Below are 23,030 nucleotides of genomic sequence, written 5' to 3'. Positions count from 1 at the left end.
CTTTTATTATGGGTGTCTAACTTTTTGCCCACTTTTTTTTTTTAGGTGGGGGATTATGTAGGATTGCCCTTTGTACAGCACTGTAACCTTAATAAAGGTCTCTGAGACCAGAACGTTGGTTCAATAAATGTATTTTTTTGTTCATCACTAAATACTATATATATTTGTGTATATTCTTATTTACTTAACCAAAACTCAAATTGAACAGTTCATTTATTGAACATTTTTATTGAAGCTGTTCTAGGAGGATTAAGGGTTAATGTTGTCGCTGTTGCAAGTCATCCCTAGTGCCACGTTGCTATGTGGAAGGGAGTAGCCCTCTATCAGCTCAGGGGCATTATGGGTATTATATAGTGTATAAAAAGGACAGGAATTTAGGTTTCGGTCTTTCGACTTGTGTCTGTGGGTGAAGTGGATGCACCAGGATAGCTTGAGGTAATGAATATCTCGGAGAGGGCCCCAGTGGGTAAAGGCCAGATACTGTAAGTATAGAATCTTGTTATACTACATTCTAGGAGTTTCCCACTAAGAAGGTAAAGTGCGCGGTTACAATTCCCCAAGTTATACTCTGTGGCTAGGTCACAGGAAGAGATAGGTTTCTTTATAAGTAGGGAACAGGAATAAAAGATTTTATTTTTCACCCGTACATACTCTTTAACTTATCTGTATGATGTGCCTTGCTAACAAGTGCCTACAAGACAACTGTTAAGACATGCGATTCAGCTTGATTACATGCGATCAATGTGTGATTCAGCTTGAAGACCCTTTACCTCTAATACTATTTGGTAATTATTGGGTTATTAAATAGCAGAAACCAATAACATTTGCTATAGTTAGAAATCCCCCTGAAAAGTTTCTAGAGAGTGGGAGGTCCTGGGCCGAGGGGTTGGGAAAGAGTAAATGCCTTTTTGGTATGTAAGAGCACATAGGAAGGAACCAGGTTTTCCAGCCCAGGTGTGGGTGGGGGCGGGCTGACATGATAGGGTGAGACATTATAAGGTGAGACCAGGGGAGTTTGCCTTAGAACTAAGAGGCAGTAAAGACCTGAATATCATTACCAAAGGTATCCCGACTTTGTCGGAGACAGTTACAGGTGCTTACCAGTGAAAGCAGCAGGAACTACTATATAAATAGCATTACAGTGTATTACTTGCCTTTCGTTACAGGCATAACGGCTTCCAAAGTGCCATATAAATGTGGGATTTCAGCTTCGGATTTGCAGTACAGCTTGGAAATTCAATTAATTAAATTCTTCTGTTAAAGAATTTTGTAACTGGAAAAACTTGCTCTCATCTCAAATAACATGATGACATTCATTGGGCTCTTCTTCATCTTATGGGCATCATTTCTGATAACCTGGGGTGAGTAAATTGTCTTCATTTGTCTCCTATCTCATATTTCATAGAGGCATTTACTAAACATGGTACAGATACAATCTCCACAAATGCAATTAATCTATGGTTTGGGGTGCTGTTTGTCCAAAGTACATTTTGTCTACAAAAATACATTCTGTATACAAAGAACAATCCCCAGTACACAGAATGAATGTGTGGCCATATACACTGGTAAGAAATATACAAAAGACATATTTTTGAGAATAAAATCAATTTTATGCACAAAAGGATATAATTATATTACAAACTCTATTCTGTAAATTTTAACAAGCATTCTGTCTCACAAATGTATAACATCCATAAAGCAGAACCAGTTTTTTATGGAATGAATTATGTGAAACAAAACTTTGACAAAATATATAATGGTGTAACTGACTAGCATATTCCAAGCTAGATTTTCATGACAAAATAGATGCTTGTGACAAAAAGAAAGATTCTATAGCACAGAATGTATTCTATCAACAAAATGAATACTCAGTTCCACAAAACTGATAAAATTCTGTGCAACAACAAATTACTGAACCAATAAGAAGCAAGTATATTCATTATCCAATAACATGCAAGTTTTAATTGAAGTCCATTTACTGGTCTTTATTCCCACTATTTGAATTGTTTCTATAAAGTGTTGACCCTGACACCCCCCCCCCCCCTTCCCACATACAAAGAAGGATTTGTTTGTAGGATTTATTTAACAAGATAAAAAACTTCCAGCTCTGCCCCACATGGCTGCACCATCCCTAGTGCATAGATGATGTGTGTGGCCTGATGATTAAGCCACTTCAGAACTTGATGCAGACAGACTGGTTGTATAGTATGATGTGTATACCTTATGATTATGAGCAGTATCCTAATTAGCTGTAGTTCAACTACAACATACATGAGTACTATGTGCAGACTAAAGGGATAATATACAAATTGGTACTTAAGGAGGATCATGATGTATTATGTGTCTATGTGGTGTTGCACTGGGGTGTCCAGGGTCCAGCAGGGCTGCCACCCCAGGAGCCCCTCACCTCAGTTGCCAACTTCTCCACCGCTGCCAGCCTTCACCCCCACCCTGTGTGTAACGCACACTGCGTACCCCCTTCTTTCTCCTTCAGCCACTATTTGGGTTGGGGGCCAGTGCACCCAATGTGGGGCCCACTGGGTTTTTTCCCTATGGCTATATAATGTAGTAGTTGAACTATAGATAAGCACATTATTAAGAGACTGCTGTAAGCTAACTAGTACAATATTACATAATAATAGGAGGAAGCCAAACACTGGAGTCTAACAGTCATCTACAAATTTTTTAGGGTCACTACTACTTTATGTAAAGTTGTGAAATTTCATAGTGTAATGATGTGAATCAGCTGGTATCCTTGGAGGGAGGAGTTTAAGTTAAATGGTTTATACTGTACTCAGGTGCTGCGTATCTCAGATATACTGAGTTACATTGCTACTATAGACTGTGGAGACTTATTCCCTCCCTTACCAAAACTTAGCTAACTAAACTAGCAAAAGAAAACACCAGGACACATGAGTGGGGTGCAGGTCGGCCACAGCTTTATTAGAAAAAACACTTCCTCCTTAGTCCTTGCCATCTGTTTTTCCACAAGTACCAACACAAAAATTAATGAACTTATACCTGTTTTATATCCAAATGCCGGCCACTGCGAACGCAGTGGGCATGTAACCGACATCAACACCAGAAATTAAATGGCCAGGACTAGCATATGGCGGGTGAAAGTCCTTGGCCATTTAATTTCTGGTGTTAACTGATGTCTGTTACATGCGGTCACAGTGTGTATATATATACATTTATTTATTTATTTTTTATTAAACTAAACAATTATTGACAATTTGAGTTAGAACAGGGTGAGAGGGAGGGAGATGCAGCTCCGGTCGCAGCAGTGGGGGAGAGGAGCTCAGCGCGGGAAGGACACGCCAGGTGGAAGAGGAGGTGCCAGGAAGATCAGGGAGGAGAACTCTTCCTATCTTTTGCACAGCGCGGGAAAGCTGGAATGGGTGAGTTAACCCTTTAAGCGCAGGGGGGGTCATTAACATATCGCTAGCTCCCCAGTACCTCTGTGCTTTCATTAATCTTTACAGTGCATTCCAAATATCTGGTGTATTGTACTTTACAGAGGGGCCCCTCACCCAGAAGTATTTATGCTGCTAATATTAGGGTGGTTAATATGATAGAATTAAGACATTAGAGCTGATTCACTAAAGGTCAGTAAAACTTGCGTTATTTATAGTGTGCGCTAAAATTTTTAACGTGTCTTAATGCACAATTCACTAAAAGGATACTTGCGTTACTTTAGACACAATGCTGCGTGCATAATTTAAGTCACGAAGACTATTTTCATGCGGTATTGGACACAACGTGCACTAATCAACGCACCGCGCACAAATAGTCACCACGTGCGAAAAACCGCACGCCATGTTAGCTATATGTGCCATTACTTTCGTAAAATTACCGTACTGAAAATGCCCATTTCCCTGCAAACTGGCGGCTGCATCACTCTGGGGCCAACACAGACTTGAATAAATCCCACTGCAAAGTCCTTATTGTGTTGCCAAAAGCTCATTAACTCTACTTTTCTATAATTACCCCCTGCCCCAAGTAGGTGTTAATTTTCGCACAGACTAACGCAATATTTAGCGCGTCTAAGTGTTTGTGAATCATGCGTTAGTATTATTTCTGCTCGCGAATTAACGCAATGCGGTAAAATTAATGCACACGGTTGCGCGTGAATTAACGCATGCGATGTGTGACTTAACGCACGCGGTAATACTGTAGTGAATCGCACGTTAATTTTCTCAATTTTAACGCAAAAAAGCGTGCGTTAAAACTTATTGACCTTTAGTGAATCAGTACTATTGCGTTTTATTGACCTGTATAAGGGGATATTAGACCTATTATAATGATGGGTTATGCTGGGAGATAATAGGAATAGCGTTTCACCTTAAGTTATCATATTAATGTCTTTTGTTTTGTTTTCTTTAAAGCTCATTATCAGGAACAAAATCCCTACAGCACTATATTTCTCATCCATTTGGAAGACCTTCTAGTTAAAAACACAGCAGACATTAGAAAGTGCCCTCTATAGCAGGCCAGACAGTATCCTCAGCCTTGTGGGGCAGAGCTGGCAGCTTTTCATCTTGTTAAACAAATCCGACCAACAAATCCTTGTGTGTGTGTGTGTCGGGGGGGAGGCCAACATTAGTGATGGGCGAAATGTTTCACCAGGCATGGATTCATGGCGAATTTCCGCATTTCGCCATTGGCGGATTGTTTTGCGAAACGGATTAAAAAATTTGCCGCAAAAAAATTCGGCACGCGTCCAAAAATTGTCGCACACGTCAAAAGAATAGCCACGCAACAAAATAATAGGCGCAGGCGACAAAATAATAGCCGCGCAATGAAATAATAGCTGCGGGCAACAAAATAATAGCCACGGGCAACAAAATAATAGCTGTGGGCGACGAAATAATAGCCGCGGGCAACAAAATAATAGCTGTGCGACAAAATAATAGCTGCGGGCGACAAAAGAATAGCTGCGGGCAACATTTTTGCCGTTTCGCTGTTTTGCGAATCTTTTGAAAGATTCAGGAAATTTTCGGCGACACGAAAAGGGACAGATTCACTCATCACTAGTCAACACTTTATAGACAAATTAAAACAGTGGGAAGACCAGTAAATTGACTCCAATTAAAACATTGGTTTCTTATTTGGTTCATGAATTTCTTGTCTCGTATTGGTTCAGAAATTTGATTGACAGCGTTGTTTCACAAAATGGATATTTTATCAGTTTTGTGGAAGGGAGTATACATTTTGTTGACAAAATGGATTCTGTGGTATAGAATCTTACTTGTTTTACATTATTCATTCTGTAAGTAACTTTACACATAACTGGTTTTGTTGTATGGATATTTACATTTGTGAGATAGAATGCTTGTTAAAATTTACAGAATGGAGTTTGTAATATAATAATATCCTTTTGTGCACAAAGTTGATTTTTGTTCACATTCTTCACTAGATATATATCTTTTGTATATTTTTTTTACCAGTGTATATGTCCACACATTAATTCTGTGTACTGGGGATTCTGTTTTGTGTATAGAATGTATTTTTTTTAGCCAAAATGCGCTTTGGACAAACGGCACCCCATACCATGGAGACCTCATCTGCTACTTTTAATGTTGAACTCGCCTCTATACTAGTTCTTGTTTAAGGAGTGAAATCAATATAAATGCTGGTATAGGATCTTCTCATTTTAATTTCAATCTTTAATAATCTCTCTGATCCTCTGGGGTACTGGAAAAAATCCTCTCCGGGTTTTGCAGACAAGTTGCCAGTGGTGGGGGTGAAGTTGGTTGGTGCTGGCAAGCAGGAGGCTGGTGGGGGTTCTTGAGGTGCTTGGGTGGGAACAGGGACCTCAGTCCAACATTGTTGCTCTCTGCCTAGCAACTCTTTCTTCATACTCTTTCCATTTTATAAATGTTGTAATTAGTGATGAGCAAAATTTTTTGCCAGGTATAATTTTCACCATTGGCACAGGTTACATAGCAGATAAGCTCTGTAGAATACAATGGTGTTTTACAGAATTATCTGTTATCTGCTATGTAACCTGTGCCTTTTCTCCTCTGAATGGCTGCCCCCAGGGCTACACAGCGGGGTATTTATATAAACTATAGTAGGGTTTCTGTAGCAAACACCCCAGCTGTACCAGTGCAGGAATGGCTGCCCCGGGGCTACACAGCGGGGTATTTATATAAACTATAGTAGGGTTTCTGTAGCAAACACCCCAGCTGTACCGGTGCAGGAACGGCTGCCCCCGGGGCTACACAGCGGGGTATTTATATAAACTATAGTAGGGTTTCTGTAGCAAACACCCCAGCTGTACCGGTGCAGGAATGGCTGCCCCCGGGGCTACACAGCGGGGTATTTATATAAACTATAGTAGGGTTTCTGTAGCAAACACCCCAGCTGTACCAGTGCAGGAATGGCTGCCCCCGGGGCTACACAGCAGGGTATTTATATAAACTATAGTAGGGTTTCTGTAGCAAACACCCCAGCTGTACCAGTGCAGGAATGGCTGCCCCCGGGGATACACAGCGGGGTATTTATATAAACTATAGTAGGGTTTCTGTAGCAAACACCCCAGCTGTACCAGTGCAGGAATGGCTGCCCCCGGGGCTACACAGCGGGGTATTTATATAAACTATAGTAGGGTTTCTGTAGCAAACACCCCAGCTGTACCAGTGCAGGAATGGCTGCCCCCGGGGCTACACAGCGGGGTATTTATATAAACTATAGTAGGGTTTCTGTAGCAAACATCCCAGCTGTACCAGTGCAGGAATGGCTGCCCCCGGGGCTACACAGCGGGGTATTTATATAAACTATAGTGGGGTTTCTGTAGCAAACACCCCAGCTGTACCAGTGCAGGAATGGCTGCCCCCGGGGCTACACAGCGGGGTATTTATATAAACTATAGTAGGGTTTTTGTAGCAAACACCCCAGCTGTACCAGTGCGGGAATGGCTGCCCCCGGGGCTACACAGCGGGGTATTTATATAAACTATAGTAGGGTTTCTGTAGCAAACATCCCAGCTGTACCAGTGCAGGAATGGCTGCCCCCGGGGCTACACAGCGGGGTATTTATATAAACTATAGTAGGGTTTCTGTAGCAAACACCCCAGCTGTACCAGTGCGGGAATGGCTGCCCCCGGGGCTACACAGCGGGGTATTTATATAAACTATAGTAGGGTTTCTGTAGCAAACATCCCAGCTGTACCAGTGCAGGAATGGCTGCCCCCGGGGCTACACAGCGGGGTATTTATATAAACTATAGTGGGGTTTCTGTAGCAAACACCCCAGCTGTACCAGTGCAGGAATGGCTGCCCCCGGGGCTACACAGCGGGGTATTTATATAAACTATAGTAGGGTTTCTGTAGCAAACACCCCAGCTGTACCAGTGCGGGAATGGCTGCCCCCGGGGCTACACAGCGGGGTATTTATATAAACTATAGTAGGGTTTCTGTAGCAAACATCCCAGCTGTACCAGTGCAGGAATGGCTGCCCCCGGGGCTACACAGCGGGGTATTTATATAAACTATAGTGGGGTTTCTGTAGCAAACACCCCAGCTGTACCAGTGCAGGAATGGCTGCCCCCGGGGCTACACAGCGGGGTATTTATATAAACTATAGTAGGGTTTCTGTAGCAAACACCCCAGCTGTACCAGTGCAGGAATGGCTGCCCCCGGGGCTACACAGCAGGGTATTTATATAAACTATAGTAGGGTTTCTGTAGCAAACACCCCAGCTGTACCGGTACAGGAATGGCTGCCCCCGGGGCTACACAGCGGGGTATTTATATAAACTATAGTAGGGTTTCTGTAGCAAACACCCCAGCTGTACCAGTGCGGGAATGGCTGCCCCCGGGGCTACACAGCGGGGTATTTATATAAACTATAGTAGGGTTTCTGTAGCAAACATCCCAGCTGTACCAGTGCAGGAATGGCTGCCCCCGGGGCTACACAGCGGGGTATTTATATAAACTATAGTGGGGTTTCTGTAGCAAACACCCCAGCTGTACCAGTGCAGGAATGGCTGCCCCCGGGGCTACACAGCGGGGTATTTATATAAACTATAGTAGGGTTTCTGTAGCAAACACCCCAGCTGTACCAGTGCGGGAATGGCTGCCCCCGGGGCTACACAGCGGGGTATTTATATAAACTATAGTAGGGTTTCTGTAGCAAACACCCCAGCTGTACCGGTGCGGGAATGGCTGCCCCCGGGGCTACACAGCGGGGTATTTATATAAACTATAGTAGGGTTTCTGTAGCAAACACCCCAGCTGTACCGGTGCAGGAATGGCTGCCCCCAGGGGCTACACAGCGGGGTATTTATATAAACTATAGTAGGGTTTCTGTAGCAAACACCCCAGCTGTACCAGTGCAGGAATGGCTGCCCCCGGGGCTACACAGCGGGGTATTTATATAAACTATAGTAGGGTTTCTGTAGCAAACACCCCAGCTGTACCAGTGCAGGAATGGCTGCCCCCGGGGCTACACAGCGGGGTATTTATATAAACTATAGTAGGGTTTCTGTAGCAAACACCCCAGCTGTACCAGTGCAGGAACGGCTGCCCCCGGGGCTACACAGCGGGGTATTTATATAAACTATAGTAGGGTTTCTGTAGCAAACACAACTTTTACCAGTGCAGGGCAGTAGATAATTTAATTACTTTGATACATTTGTTGGTGTCACTATTCCTTTAAATATCCTCTATGCAGTAACTGCATTGGACTACAATGATATCCAGATGCGGCATCAGCCCTTTTTGGAAATACCTCCCATAACACAGCATAACTGACTTTAATAACATCTTGGTCTCTTCAATGAATTCCAAAGCAATGTTTATGTAACCCTTTCTTGGCACATTCACTTAATATGGGCTGTATTTTTCAGGAGATATGTGTTCTCAAAGAATATTGATACAGGGAACTGGGAACAGCACAGTGCCGCCCCCTAGTGGACACTGAGGAACACACCTCTTGGGGATTTCCACTAGGAAATTATAACACACAGTTTGCAGCAATATCAAACTTTATATAACTTTGAATAGAAGTAGAACAGTTTTAGGAATGACTGATACTCTTATCCTGGGGAACTTGTGTGGGCTATCCACGGCTGGCACTGCCTCTGTACTTTGCCCAGCCCCAACGTTGATCCAGATAGACCCCAACCCTTATTCATTTCAGTCCCTTCCCCAAGAGCTCTTAATTCCCCCCAGGTAGCGCTACCTGCCCCAGAGTACCTTCCCCGTTGAAAAGGGTGGCTGCTCCCATGTAGCAGGTAACCGAGTAATACCTGTTCCTCAGGGGATACACACTAAGAGGTACCACAGAGGACTGATTCCTTCCTAGCAGCCCAGCAGACTTTTATCCTTTCAAGTCTAACACACAATACTTTGGGGCTGATTTACTAACCCACGAACGGGTCGAAATGAGTCCGATTGCGTTTTTTCGTAAAGATCGGTATTTTGCGATTTTTTCGGCGTCTTTACGAATTTTTCGTTACCAATATGATTTTTGCATAAAAACGCGAGTTTTTCGTAGCCATTACGAAAGTTGCGTAAAATCTTGCGATTTTTCGTAGCGTTAAAACTTGCGCAAAAAGTTGCGCTTTTTTCGTAGCGTTAAAACTTACGCGAAACTTCGCACCTTTTAAGTTTTAACGCTACGAAAAAGGCGCAACTTTTCGCATAAGTTTTAACGCTACGGAAAAATCGCAAGATTTTACGCAACTTTCGTAAAGGCTACGAAAAACTCGCGTTTTTACGCAAAAATCGTATTGGTAACGAAAAATTCGTAAAGACGCCGAAAAAATCGCAAAACATACGAAAAAGTCGTAAAATGTTCGTTTTCATGTCGGAACTTTTCCAATTCGGGTCGGATTCGTGGGTTAGTAAATCAGCCCCTTTGTCTGGCTGCTCACTCTGTATCTCTTTCAACTCTGGCAAACAACAGCAGGGGCTCCCTTTATAAACTGCTGGGCCCGCCCCTAGATTTTTGGCTCCAAAGCTTAGGCACACCTCTCCCAGACGTGCACTGGGGCAGCCAGCCAATCGGGTCCCTCCCCAGGCTGCAGCTAGGCTGGATGAGATCACAGACTGAGAAACAGGGGACAGGGTTCTCTGATCCCCTACATTTATATGTTTGATCTTTAAAAATAATTTGTTCTTCTTTGCTTTAACTCAGTATATATGTAGCTACTTATTAAATTTCTGTATATGTGTGATAGGCTGGCCAGTCATCATTATGTATGTATTACATTTAATTAAACCTAAAACCACGCGTAGCTTATTCTCGGCAAGCAGAAAATCTGCCCAGGTACAGGCACACACAGCCAATTTCTACCAGCAAACACTTGGGTGCACATTTATCAAAGTCAGTTTTTTGGGGGCTTAAAATCACGATATGGCAAAAATTCGGAGTAACCACGATAATTTCTGATGTTCTACAATATTGTGAAAATATTGCAAATGCGTTCCGAAAGTCTCAAAATTGTCAGACCCAAACGTTCGTAAAAGGCACGAAAACCTGGTTTCTGGCTTTGAAGCCTCCATTCCATGGCTTTGGAAGCCTTCCATAGGACTCAATGGCCCTCGACAGAACCAACCTGGTGAAAAGATAGTCACAATGAAAGTTTTTTAATGAATTCCGAAATGTTCGTAGTCTTTGTGCAAAATAAGATTTTTTTGTAGTAGTTTAACTAAACTACGAAAAAGTTGTGGAGTCCTAACAAAATGTTCTATAAGTTAGAAAAAATACGGAATTCTCTCATAAATTCTAATTCGGAATTAGAATTAGTTGGTGAATATCAGCAGTGTGTGCCTGCACCTGGGCAGATTCAGTGCTTCCGGGTGCAGACACAAATAAAAAAATCTTCTAAGCGTATCGACAGATTTCTCGTGTGGAATGAGCCTTGTGGTGTTTTTTCTTGTGTCTTTAATTAAGCATAAATAAGCATATGCTAATTAGCATTCGGAAGGGTTAAAATTTAGGGGGGGGGGATTTTTTGCCAAATTTTAACCCTTCACAATCCTAATTAGCATATGCTAATTAGGATTCAGTTTGGGATTTGGCAGAATCCATCAGGGTGGGTTTGGGGGTTCGGCAGAACCCAAAAAAGTGGGTTCAGTGCATCCCTAGTCCCTATCCCATTCCCATCAGTCCCTGCCCCAGTGAGCTTACAATCTAAGGTCCCTATCCCATTCCCATCAGTCCCTGCCCCAGTGAGCTTACAATCTAAGGCCCCTATCACATTCCCATCAGTCCCTGCCCCAGTGGAGCTTACAATCTAAGGTCCCTATCACATTCCCATCAGTCCCTGCCCCAGTGAGCTTACAATCTAAGGTCCCTATCAAATTCCCATCAGTCCCTGCCCCAGTGGAGCTTACAATCTAAGGTCCCTATCACATTCCCATCAGCCCCTGCCCCAGTGAGCTTACAATCTAAGGTCCCTATCACATTCCCATCAGCCCCTGTCCCAGTGGAGCTTACAATCTAAGGTCCCTATCACATTCCCATCAGCCCCTGCCCCAGTGAGCTTACAATCTAAGGTCCCTATCACATTCCCATCAGTCCCTGCCCCAGTGAGCTTACAATCTAAGGTCCCTATCACATTCCCATCAGTCCCTGTCCCAGTGGAGCTTACAATCTAAGGTCCCTATCACATTCCCATCAGCCCCTGCCCCAGTGAGCTTACAATCTAAGGTCCCTATCACATTCCCATCAGCCCCTGCCCCAGTGAGCTTACAATCTAAGGTCCCTATCACATTCCCATCAGTCCCTGCCCCAGTGAGCTTACAATCTAAGGTCCCTATCACATTCCCATCAGTCCCTGCCCCAGTGAGCTTACAATCTAAGGTCCCTATCACATTCCCATCAGCCCCTGCCCCAGTGGAGCTTACAATCTAAGGTCCCTATCACATTCCCATCAGTCCCTGCCCCAGTGGAGCTTACAATCTAAGGTCCCTATCACATTCCCATCAGCCCCTGCCCCAGTGAGCTTACAGTCTAAGGTCCCTATCACATTCCCATCAGTCCCTGCCCCAGTGAGCTTACAATCTAAGGTCCCTATCACATTCCCATCAGTCCCTGCCCCAGTGGAGCTTACAATCTAAGGTCCCTATCACATTCCCATCAGTCCCTGCCCCAGTGGAGCTTACAATCTAAGGTCCCTATCACATTCCCATCAGTCCCTGCCCCAGTGGAGCTTACAATCTAAGGTCCCTATCACATTCCCATCAGTCCCTGCCCCAGTGAGCTTACAATCTAAGGTCCCTATCACATTCCCATCAGTCCCTGCCCCAGTGGAGCTTACAATCTAAGGTCCCTATCACATTCTCATCAGTCCCTGCCCCAGTGGAGCTTACAATCTAAGGTCCCTATCACATTCCCATCAGTCCCTGCCCCAGTGGAGCTTACAATCTAAGGCCCCTATCACATTCCCATCAGTCCCTGCCCCAGTAAAGCTTACAATCTAAGGTCCCTATCACATTCCCATCAGCCCCTGCCCCAGTGGAGCTTACAATCTAAGGTCTCTATCACATTCCCATCAGTCCCTGCCCCAGTGGAGCTTACAATCTAAGGTCTCTATCACATTCCCATCAGCCCCTGCCCCAGTGAGCTTACAATCTAAGGTCCCTATCACATTTCCATCAGCCCCTGCCCCAGTGGAGCTTACAATCTAAGGTCCCTATCACATTCCCATCAGTCCCTGCCCCAGTGGAGCTTACAATCTAAGGTCCCTATCACATTCCCATCAGTCCCTGCCCCAGTGGAGCTTACAATCTAAGGTCCCTATCACATTCCCATCAGCCCCTGCCCCAGTGAGCTTACAATCTAAGGTCCCTATCACATTCCCATCAGCCCCTGCCCCAGTGAGCTTACAATCTAAGGTCCCTATCACATTCCCATCAGCCCCTGCCCCAGTGAGCTTACAATCTAAGGTCCCTATCACATTCCCATCAGCCCTTGCCCCAGTGGAGCTTACAATCTAAGGTCCCTATCACATTCCCATCAGCCCCTGCCCCAGTGGAGCTTACAATCTAAGGTCCCTATCACATTCCCATCAGTCCCTGCCCCAGTGAGCTTACAATCTAAGGTCCCTATCACATTCCCATCAGCCCCTGCCCCAGTGGAGCTTACAATCTAAGGTCCCTATCACATTCCCATCAGCCCCTGCCCCAGTGGAGCTTACAATCTAAGGTCCCTATCACATTCCCATCAGTCCCTGCCCCAGTGGAGCTTACAATCTAAGGTCCCTATCACATTCCCATCAGTCCCTGCCCCAGTGGAGCTTACAATCTAAGGTCCCTATCACATTCCCATCAGTCCCTGCCCCAGTGAGCTTACAATCTAAGGTCCCTATCCCATTCCCATCAGCCCCTGCCCCAGTGAGCTTACATTCTAAGGTCCCTATCACATTGCCATCAGTCCCTGCCCCAGTGAGCTTACATTCTAAGGTCTCTATCAGATTCCCATCATCCCCTGCCCCAGTGGAGCTTACACTCTAAGGTCCCTATCACATCCCCATCAGCCCCTGCCCCAGTGGAGCTTACAATCTAAGGCCCCTATCACATTCCCATCAGCCCCTGCCCCAGTGGAGCTTACAATCTAAGGTCCCTATAACATTCCCATCAGTCCCTGCCCCAGTGGAGCTTACAATCTTAGGTCCCTATCACATTCCCATCAGCCCCTGCCCCAGTGGAGCTTACAATCTAAGGTCCCTATCACATTCCCATCAGCCCCTGCCCCAGTAAGCTTACAATCTAAGGTCCTTATCAGATTCCCATCAGTCCCTGCCCCAGTGGAGCTTACAATCTAAGGTCCTTATCAGATTCCCATCAGTCCCTGCCCCAGTGGAGCTTACAATCTAAGGTCCCTATCACATTCCCATCAGTCCCTGCCCCAGTGGAGCTTACAATCTAAGGTCCCTATCACATTCCCATCAGTCCCTGCCCCAGTGGAGCTTACAATCTAAGGTCCCTATCACATTCCCATCAGTCCCTGCCCCAGTGAGCTTACAATCTAAGGTCCCTATCACATTCCCATGTAACAACTGGTGTGGAGAAAATTGTTAGTGTTTATATAATGAAAAGATGCTGGGGGCCATTTATAAAGTTAGTGCAGAGAAAAATGGAAAATTGTATCATACTTAATGTGATCTTCCTTTCCTGGCCACTCCATGTCAGCACTTACCGAGATAGCCCCTCCCCTGTGCTCCCATCAGAAGGCCCCTCCCCAAAGATTTAAAAGACAAACCCTACCCCCACTCCGGTGTCTAGTAATGAGCTTTTAGAAACTACCAAAAATGGTGGGAACCTTGACATGGAATGAGCAGGAACGGAAAATCACAGTAAGTATGATACAATTTTCCATTTTCCCAGCCACTTCATGTCAACACTTACCGGGACATAGCAAGCTAATATCCCCAACTGGGAGGGTAACAGTTCACAAAAGAAGGAAGTCTGGATCCCAGAATATGAACCTATTCCAGATACATCCCAAACCAAGAAAAAACCCCACCGTGGGGGGTAGAAACAACTACCTGGTATAAACCTGTGAACTCTATATCTGACCAGGAATCAGGGCTGAAATAAAAGAGGACTGAGCTGTTCGAGTCGCCAGAGCAGTGCTGTCCAACTTCTGCGATGCCAAAGGCCGGAATTTCTCTCGCATACATAGTGGAGGGTGGCTAATGGAAGCCAGTTTTAACCACTCCCCCTTTTAAACCACACCCACTTAAAACCACACCCATTTTATCACAATGGTGGCAGTGCAGCAAAAACCCAAATGCTTGGTCCTTACTGGGGGATATCAACTGTCATTCATATGTGAAAGAATTTTTTTATGTCATGTTAAGACATACCATTAAATCCATATGCCTCCACCTCCCCTGTGGATAGCACAGCATCCCCCAGAACACATAATTACACACCTTAGGGACCATCCAACTGCTGACAAACTCCCAGAACAAACCCCTGCCAGGTTTGCCTCCCACAGGCAGCATAGGACAGGCAGAGTATGGCACACACAGGCAGCACTCTGCCTGCCCTATGTTACCTGTGTGTGCCATACTCTGCCTGCCCTATGTTACCTGTGTGTGCCATACTCTGCCTGTCCTATGCTGCCTGTGTGTGCCATACCCTGCCTGCCCTACCTGTGTGTGCCATACTCTGCCTGCCCTACCCTGTCTGTGTGTGCCATACTCTGCCTTCCCTACCCTGCCTGCGTGTGCCATACTCTGCCTTCCCTACCCTGCCTGTGTGTGCCATACTCTGCCTTCCCTACGCTGCCTGTGTGTGCCATACTCTGCCTTCCCTACCCTGCCTGTGTGTGCCATACTCTGCCTTCCATACCCTGCCTGTGTGTGCCATACTCTGCCTTCCCTACCCTGCCCCTGTGTGCGCCATACTCTGCCTTCCCTACCCTGCCTGTGTGTGCGCCATACTCTGCCTTCCCTACCCTGCCTGTGTGTGTGCCATACTCTGCCTTCCCTACCCTGCCTGTGTGTGCCATACTCTGCCTTCCCTACCCTGCCTGTGTGTGCCATACTCTGCCTTCCCTACCCTGCCTGTGTGTGCGCCATACTCTGCCTTCCCTACCCTGCCTGTGTGTGCGCCATACTCTGCCTTCCCTACACTGCCTGTGTGTGCGCCATACTCTGCAATCCCTACCCTGCCTGTGTGTGCGCCATACTCTCCCTTCCCTACCTTGCCTGTGTGTGCCATATTCTGCCTTCCCTACCCTGCCTGTGTGTGCCATACTCTGCCTTTCTTACCCTGCCTGTGTGTGCCATACTCTCCCTTCCCTACCTTGCCTGTGTGTGCCATACTCTGCCTTTCCTACCCTGCCTGCGTGTGCCATACTCTGCCTTCCCTACCCTGCCTGTGTGTGCCATACTCTGCCTTCCCTACGCTGCCTGTGTGTGCCATACTCTGCCTTCCCTACCCTGCCTGTGTGTGCCATACTCTGCCTTCCCTACCCTGCCTGTGTGTGCCATACTCTGCCTTCCCTACACTGCCTGTGTGTGCCATACTCTGCCTGCCCTATGCTGCCTGTGTGTGCCATACTCTGCCTGCCCTATGCTGCCTGTGTGTGCCATACTCTGCCTGCCCTACCTGTGTGTGGCATACCCTCCCTGCCCTGCCTACCTGCACAGGCACTATAAGCCAGGCAGCACATGCAATGTCTGAGGTGTGAACAGGTGAACAATGTGGGTGATTACAGCCTGAGCCTGAGGTGTGAACAATGTGAGCAATGCAGGGATTAAAAGGTGTGAACAACACAGGGGATTACATGTTTAAACAATACAGGAGGTTCCAGCCTGAATCTAAGGTGAGGACCATGCAGGGGCCAGTTAATCTCAGCACTGATACCATTTAAAGTTTACACAAAAGGTAAGCCATCAAAGCAGCCAGACAGGTGGGGGACCACCCAGAGAGGGTTGTGGGCTACATGCGGCCTGCGGCCCGTTAGTTGGACAGCACTGAGCCAGAGTAAGGACTAGAACTCTATAAAGGCAAAACCCACACCAAAGTAATGATACCGAGTGTGCAACCCACATCTGAGGAAAGAGAACTAGCAACAGACCATAAGGTCTTCTCACTCCCACTACTTACCAGCATGCCTTTAATAATGAGCTCTCCCTACTGAAAACAGCTAAAGAAGTTAACACCTGAGGAAAAGACTTAGCAGTGGAAAAAAACACAGTCAATAACTTTCTACATGTACCAGACCAGACCAAGCTATTACAGATAGACATCTTGTTCCCCCTGCAAAGCAGATGCATCTTGCAGATATGATGTCTCTCGCCCCCCGATTTCTACAGAGTACATAAGGGCCTGCACATATCCTAGACGCCAAAACCCATTCACCGTGCCAGGAGTCATGTGAGGACGCATCTACCTCAGCATGATACCTCTGGTACAAATATCACCCAACAACCCTGCACAGAGTCTTGAACAAGCATGCCACAGGGAAGCTCAAGAGCAGCCACATAAAGCCCTAATGAACAAACAAGCAACCTAGCCTGAGATCAAAACCAAGAACCTACCAGGGCATGACTATAGAAAGATACAGAAAACTAGATAGACACAGGGAAAATGACCCGGCAAGTCCAACTAGCCAAGAGCCTTGCCGGCTCCTTCGGCTCTAAGATGGTGCCCTACACAAAAACTTACCAGGTGGCTAGTTTGATACCTACCATACATTACTCTACTAAGGAATGGTTTGCAGATACTAACCCCCAGAGAATTCATGCCACCACTGGAAGTGAATAGTACCTGTCTCTGTGAGGAAGCAGCATAGAGCAAGCTTAAGACAAGGCTGAAACTGATCCTTATCCTACACTCCTGATATCCTGCCCAAGTATAATCTGCATGCCATAGAATGGGGGTCCAACCGTATTACATGCCCAGCAGACTAGCATTTGCATGCTCTAAAGCAGTGCTGTCCAACTTCTGCGGTGCCGAGGGCCGGAATTTCTCTCGCATACATGGTGGAGGGCCGCTAATGGAAGCCAGTTTTGGCCACTCCCCTTTTTAAAACCACACCCACTTCAAACCACACTTATTTTATCACAATGGTGATAGCACAGCAAAATCCCAAATGTTTGGTGCTCACTGCGGGGATATCATCCGTCATTCATATGTGAGAAAATTATATTATGTCATATTAAGATATACCCTTAAATCCATATGCCTCCTCCTCCCCTGTGGATAGCACAGCAACCCCCAGCATATAATTACACACCTTAGGGACCATTTAATGGCTATTTCCAACTGATAACAAACTCCCACAGCAAACCCCTGCCATGTTCACCTGGCTGTGTGTGCCATACTCTGCCTGTCCTTAGCTGCCTGTGTGTGCCATGCTCTGCCTGCGCTAGCATAGGCCAGGCACTGCAGGGGGTTAACAATGCAGGTATTAAAAGGTGTGAAAAACACAGGGGATTACATTTTTAAACAATACAGAGTGATTACAGCCTGAATCTGAGGTGAGAACCATGCAGGGGGCAGTTAATCTCAGTACAGATACCATTTAAAGCTTACACAAAGGGGGGTCGCGGGCCACCAGTTGGACAGCACTGCTCTAAAGTAAGGGCACCAATAGAAAGTGAAAACACAGATAATAAAAGGATTAACTCTAGGTAAGAGGAAATAAAGTTATCCACCTATTTATTTAAAAGGAAACTGACCCATACTAACACAGTGCTCAAGCCCATAGGCAACTTAGCCCATGGGTCTGTCCCATAGTAGCCTTGGCCAGCTGATAGTCCAAGCAGCCTTCTAGGATTCTAAATGTGACAGTCGTTAAAGGACAATGAAAGGTTAATATAAATTAAAAGTAAGTCTAAAGGCATTCTTTTTAAGTACTTACTGCATATCTAAATTCCCAGATCCCTGCTTGCTTCTCTGAGATATGGTGCTGGCAGCCTACAGCAGTGTGAAGCCTACAGTGACATCATTGAAATCTCTCTCCCCTTCCTGTAGGTGCCAGCGGCAGCCTTCCTATTCTCTGAGCATGTGTGTAACTTGATCCTGTCTGCTGTTCTGAGCTACACATGCCCACCAGCCAATCAGAAGCGGATCTGGCAGGGGGGGGGGGAGGGAATGAAACACATGTGCAGTATGAAGCAAGGAGGGAAAGGAAGGGAGAATACCTATTTAGAGATGGCTGCCTGTTCTAGAAAATGTGAGTAAGTGTGAGTGAGTAAATATGTGATTAGGTGAGCCAAAAGTGTGGCGTTTTTACTAAACAATAGGAGGACTATTGGGCAGTATGCTTTTTAATTTTTGACTTGCATTTTCCTTTAATATGTCCAGGGCCTAAACTCAATTAGCTAACTGCCCCCCCCCCCCCCATTGTACCTGACCAAAGATACTGGACAGGTCTATCCTACTGTCTACCCCAACAGCAAGGCCTGAAAATGATGCACCAGTCATGGCCATAGTTGCCTATACAGATTACTATAGCTGTAGTCACATGTACAAAAAGTTCTTTAAACCAATGCACCCACTGAATACTGCAATAAGAAATGGTGACTGATCCTCAGGTGTCCAGAGCCATGGAATGTTAATTAATATTGACTATGCAGAGCCCTATTTTTTAGGCTTCTAGAATAATGCCCTGCCATATGGATAACCATGGCAACCTACCAGGCATTGTGAGAACCATTCCTCTGAGCTGCTCCTTGTTCCTAGAGAAAGGTATCTGCCAAAAAAGCAATAAACACACATTCATAACACTTACCCCAGAAGCACAGCAGTTGTGGGAATCCTCCTACAGCCAGTCTTGAGAACAACCGGCACAAATTTGGTCTGAAAACCATAAACATAACTGGAAGATAACACATTGCCGACTACTGTGTCTACAGTAAGGCTATAGCTCAGAGTTTAGTTAAATTAAACACACATAAATGGAACAGCCGTTGGATGCCAGTGCATATGTAGTGTGTAATATCTGTCTGCACCCTGAGTTTTGCCCTTAGCATCTACACAGTATAGCAGAGCATATGAAGCCAAGATGGATGCTGTTTCAGACCTGTGTATTCCACTTATGCACTGCCTGGATGTTTTCATTGCTCTCTGTATTGAAGGAAGAGAAAATACATATACACTGTGTTGCTGCCCCCTTCAGAATTTACCTTTATACAAATATATAATACCTGCATGCAACATGACTGTTAGATATAATACATATACAACCTGAATTCTGCTTGGTTGTACCCTAAGTCAATTGACCACTATAATAAATACAAATAAAATACAGTATAGAGACTGCATTAACATGCAGACACCAGTTCTCTAGCCTAAAAAGCCTTGCCCAACTCTGTATGAGAAGCAGTATGAAGGGAAGTAACAATATTCGAATAGATAAATCCTCTGCGCTCAGCTTTCCAGACTTCATGCATCAAACCCCCAGCAATAGAGCCGCACTCTCAGCCAATGAAAAATATATATAGGGGGGAGCATGAGACAAAATGCTAAATTTTATTTTTATGCCATACACAACATGTTTCGGGCCCCTTTCGTGCCCTTTATCAAGTGTACATAACAAAGCAGTAAGTGATTTTTAAACACAGTTATACCCACCCCCTTCCTTTGGTAGCCAATCAATTCAAAGCATACTTAACTCTTTAGTAACCTTCGTGTGCAATATAATAAGCTTTTAGACACAAATCACAGCGCCTGGGTTAGGGGGATAAAAGATCTCAAGGACCAAACCCCCAGTCCCTAGGACGCTTTCAGGCAGCCCTAATGCTTCCCAAGGCTAAAAAGAAAAATTTGCTTCCAATGGGAGCAAAACAAAAAGTGAGGCAGAAGGACAAAAAAGACACCGGAGTGGGGGTAGGGTTGGTCTTTTAAAGCTTTGGGGAGGGGCCTTCTGACAGGAGCAGAGGGGAGGGGCTATCTCAGTAAGTGTTGACATGGAGTGGCAAGGAAATTTTTTTGCAAATGGTTGTTTTATGCCCATTTTCCCCTAAAAGGTTAAATTATGCACTTGGCATTAGTGCTTATCTGCTGCTATGGATACCTCGGTTCTATAGCAAAGTGAAACTAATGTTGGCATAAATGTGTTACCTTGATATTTGCTTTAGTCAGTGCTGAAACTATAGGTAGGCAGAAGAGGCAGGAGCCTCAGGCAGATTCTTAGAATAGCACAGTTTTATTCAAATATCAACACCCTTTATTTTTTTAATATTGAATATTCCTTACTTTCCTCCATCCCTGCACTTAGATGATCCATTTACCTGCTATTTTTCTTATATAAAACATTGCGGAATCATCATTCCTGCTATCCTGAATTTTCCCTGTACTACTCATCAATGCTTCCCTATCCAGGGATTTGGCCCAAATTTTAGTGTCCGTGATCAGCTTGGTTGGATACCCCCTTTCCAGAAATTGTGTTGCCATATTATCTAGATCTCCCATTCATATATAGGCATGTAGAACAAAGAGCACTCATGAGACTTAAATTATGTGAGGGAACTCATCTAATGTGTGAAGGTAGGATTTATTTTTATGGTTTGATTTATACTGTATGCTGAAATGGGCACCCTTGTGTTAAATAAACTGCCTTAAGCCAAGAAAGTGTCTGTTGTGTATCCCGCTAGGTTTCAATATATATATACAGTATATACACACACACAATAAATTAACCATTGTGACTTACGCAACCATCCAAAAATAAAAAACATTTTTGTGTATTGCAAAAGGAAATTGGGAGATGAAAAGGAGACTAAATAGAAAGATAAGTATAAAAAGTAACAATAACATTGTAGCCAATAGTTTTTTGGCTGCTGGGGTCAGTGGCAAAGAGGCATAAAACCATTTGAAAAGTTGCTAAGAATAGGGCATTTTATAAATACTTAAGGCTGAATTTCCCCTTTAAGTTTTTTCTCAGCTACAGCTATGAACATCCCGTGTCTGCCTAAGGCTATTCTTGGGTAAGAGGATTTTGGGATTTGCAAAGCTACAATAGCTGTAGACCACATATTGGATATGAATACTAACATTATCTAACATATATTACAGTATAATACTATACACTTTCTACTTTCAGGGACAAAACCCAACTAAAGGAGTTTCCTCTTAGACTGTGGCCCAAAAAGATGTCCTCCCTTTCTTACTTACATAAAACTAATGTTGGACGAAACAATTTGCTTGGCATGGATTTGCGGCAAATTTCTGCATTTTGCCATTTTTTCGCAAAATGGGAAAGAATTGTCTTGCACCAAAAAGAATTGTCTCTCTCATCAAACGTATTGTCGTGCATCAAACGTATTTTTGCACGTGACAATAGGTTTGATGCGCAACATTTTCCCCGTTTCATGAATTTTTCACCGTTTCACAAATCTTTTGAAAGATTCGCAAATTTTTCGGCGAAACGAAACGGGACAGATTCGCTCATGACCCACGCATCAACCTACACTCACTCACTTCACTTACCAATAAAAACTGCGTGACGATATCATTGTTGGAATGATAATGGCCACAGCTTTATTGAAAATACAACAGTGCAAAATGTATAAAGTACAATACAAAAATTGGTAACATGTATAAACATAAACAGTACATTTATATAATAAGTGCAAAACATTACCATAACCAAAATTACTGACCCCGAGCCCCTTGCCAGCCTGCCCTTCCATAACCAGCCTGAGCTGTGTTATCCTCCAGCCGCCCAATCCCTAGCTCGGAGGATACCCGCCGCCAATCCAGGACTTATCCGGTCCCCTTTTCTATTTAGCCATATCAGTACCCACCCAGCGCTTTATAGCGCACCTTTCGTATTCCTTCCACCAATGGTCACCCACCTTAGGGGTTAAACCATCCAATATATACCTGATCTGGCATACCAGAACAAGCTTACCCCCCGGCAGACTGACAAGGGCCCGCCAAAGCTGTGACAACTACCATGACGCTGTTCGTCTGCGCCACTTTAACCCCCATTTTTTTTTTTAAACTAAACCCGTGTACCCCTAAGCCCTCCATGGCCACATATGTGCCGACTAAGTAACAAACCAAACCCCCAAGCTAACCCCCCACTAAGGGAGGGTGGGTGGGGACCTTTCCTCTGCTGCTTCTTCCACAAAATGGTGGATAGCCAGCCCTCTCTGCACTCCTATATACCCTTCTCCACCCCGCCTTCTTTCTCTCCCCCTTTTCCAACAAGCTGCTCTATCCCCCGCTCGTAATGCTGGGCTTGGTCATGCTGCCCCTCCTCCGACCCTGCTGCTCCAGGGCTAACATTACTACTTAAAAACCTGTAACCCTATCCTCACCGCTTCTGGCACTTTTGACAGTGTTACACTCCATGTGTGGCGCTTACCTGATGGCACGGGACAAACCTGAATCACTCCGCAGTGGTATTGGGAGAGACTGGGTACCTGGTACTTATTAGCGCAGTGCCTCCACCTAGTGGGATCCGGGAGTGCACCTACGGATGGCCCCACTAGGAACGATAATAATGCACACACAGTACTTGATAAACGAAATAACTTTTATCTGAAATAAAGGGGAAACTAATACACATAACACTCCTATCAAAGTGGCAATAAGGGCCTTACTAA

At 45.0% G+C, this 23,030-nt stretch overlaps 1 protein-coding gene across 7 annotated transcripts in view; it reads left to right on the top strand.

Annotated features, from left to right (window-relative positions):
• Window positions 1-385: 385 nt before the first annotated feature.
• Window positions 386-23,030, top strand: part of LOC116406578 (CD48 antigen-like) — a 44,091-nt gene continuing 21,446 nt past the window's right edge. For 4 of the 7 annotated variants that reach the window (XM_031890811.1, XM_031890810.1, XM_031890809.1 and 1 more), the window contains exons 1-3: window positions 399-482; window positions 1,167-1,361; window positions 3,246-3,401. In XM_031890811.1, coding sequence (XP_031746671.1) covers window positions 1,304-1,361; window positions 3,246-3,401 — 214 coding nt within the window. In that variant the 5' untranslated portion in view covers window positions 399-482; window positions 1,167-1,303. Of the gene's footprint in view, window positions 483-538; window positions 1,064-1,166; window positions 1,362-3,245; window positions 3,402-23,030 lie in introns of those variants that run through there. The other 3 variants (XM_031890807.1, XM_031890808.1, XM_031890812.1) reach the window with 3 other exon arrangements.

Source organism: Xenopus tropicalis, chromosome 8 (genome assembly GCF_000004195.4).
Source record: "Xenopus tropicalis strain Nigerian chromosome 8, UCB_Xtro_10.0, whole genome shotgun sequence".
Taxonomy (NCBI): Eukaryota; Metazoa; Chordata; class Amphibia; order Anura; family Pipidae; genus Xenopus; species Xenopus tropicalis.
Note: the sequence above shows the minus strand (reverse complement) of the source record. Positions and strands in the feature narration are given on the sequence as shown.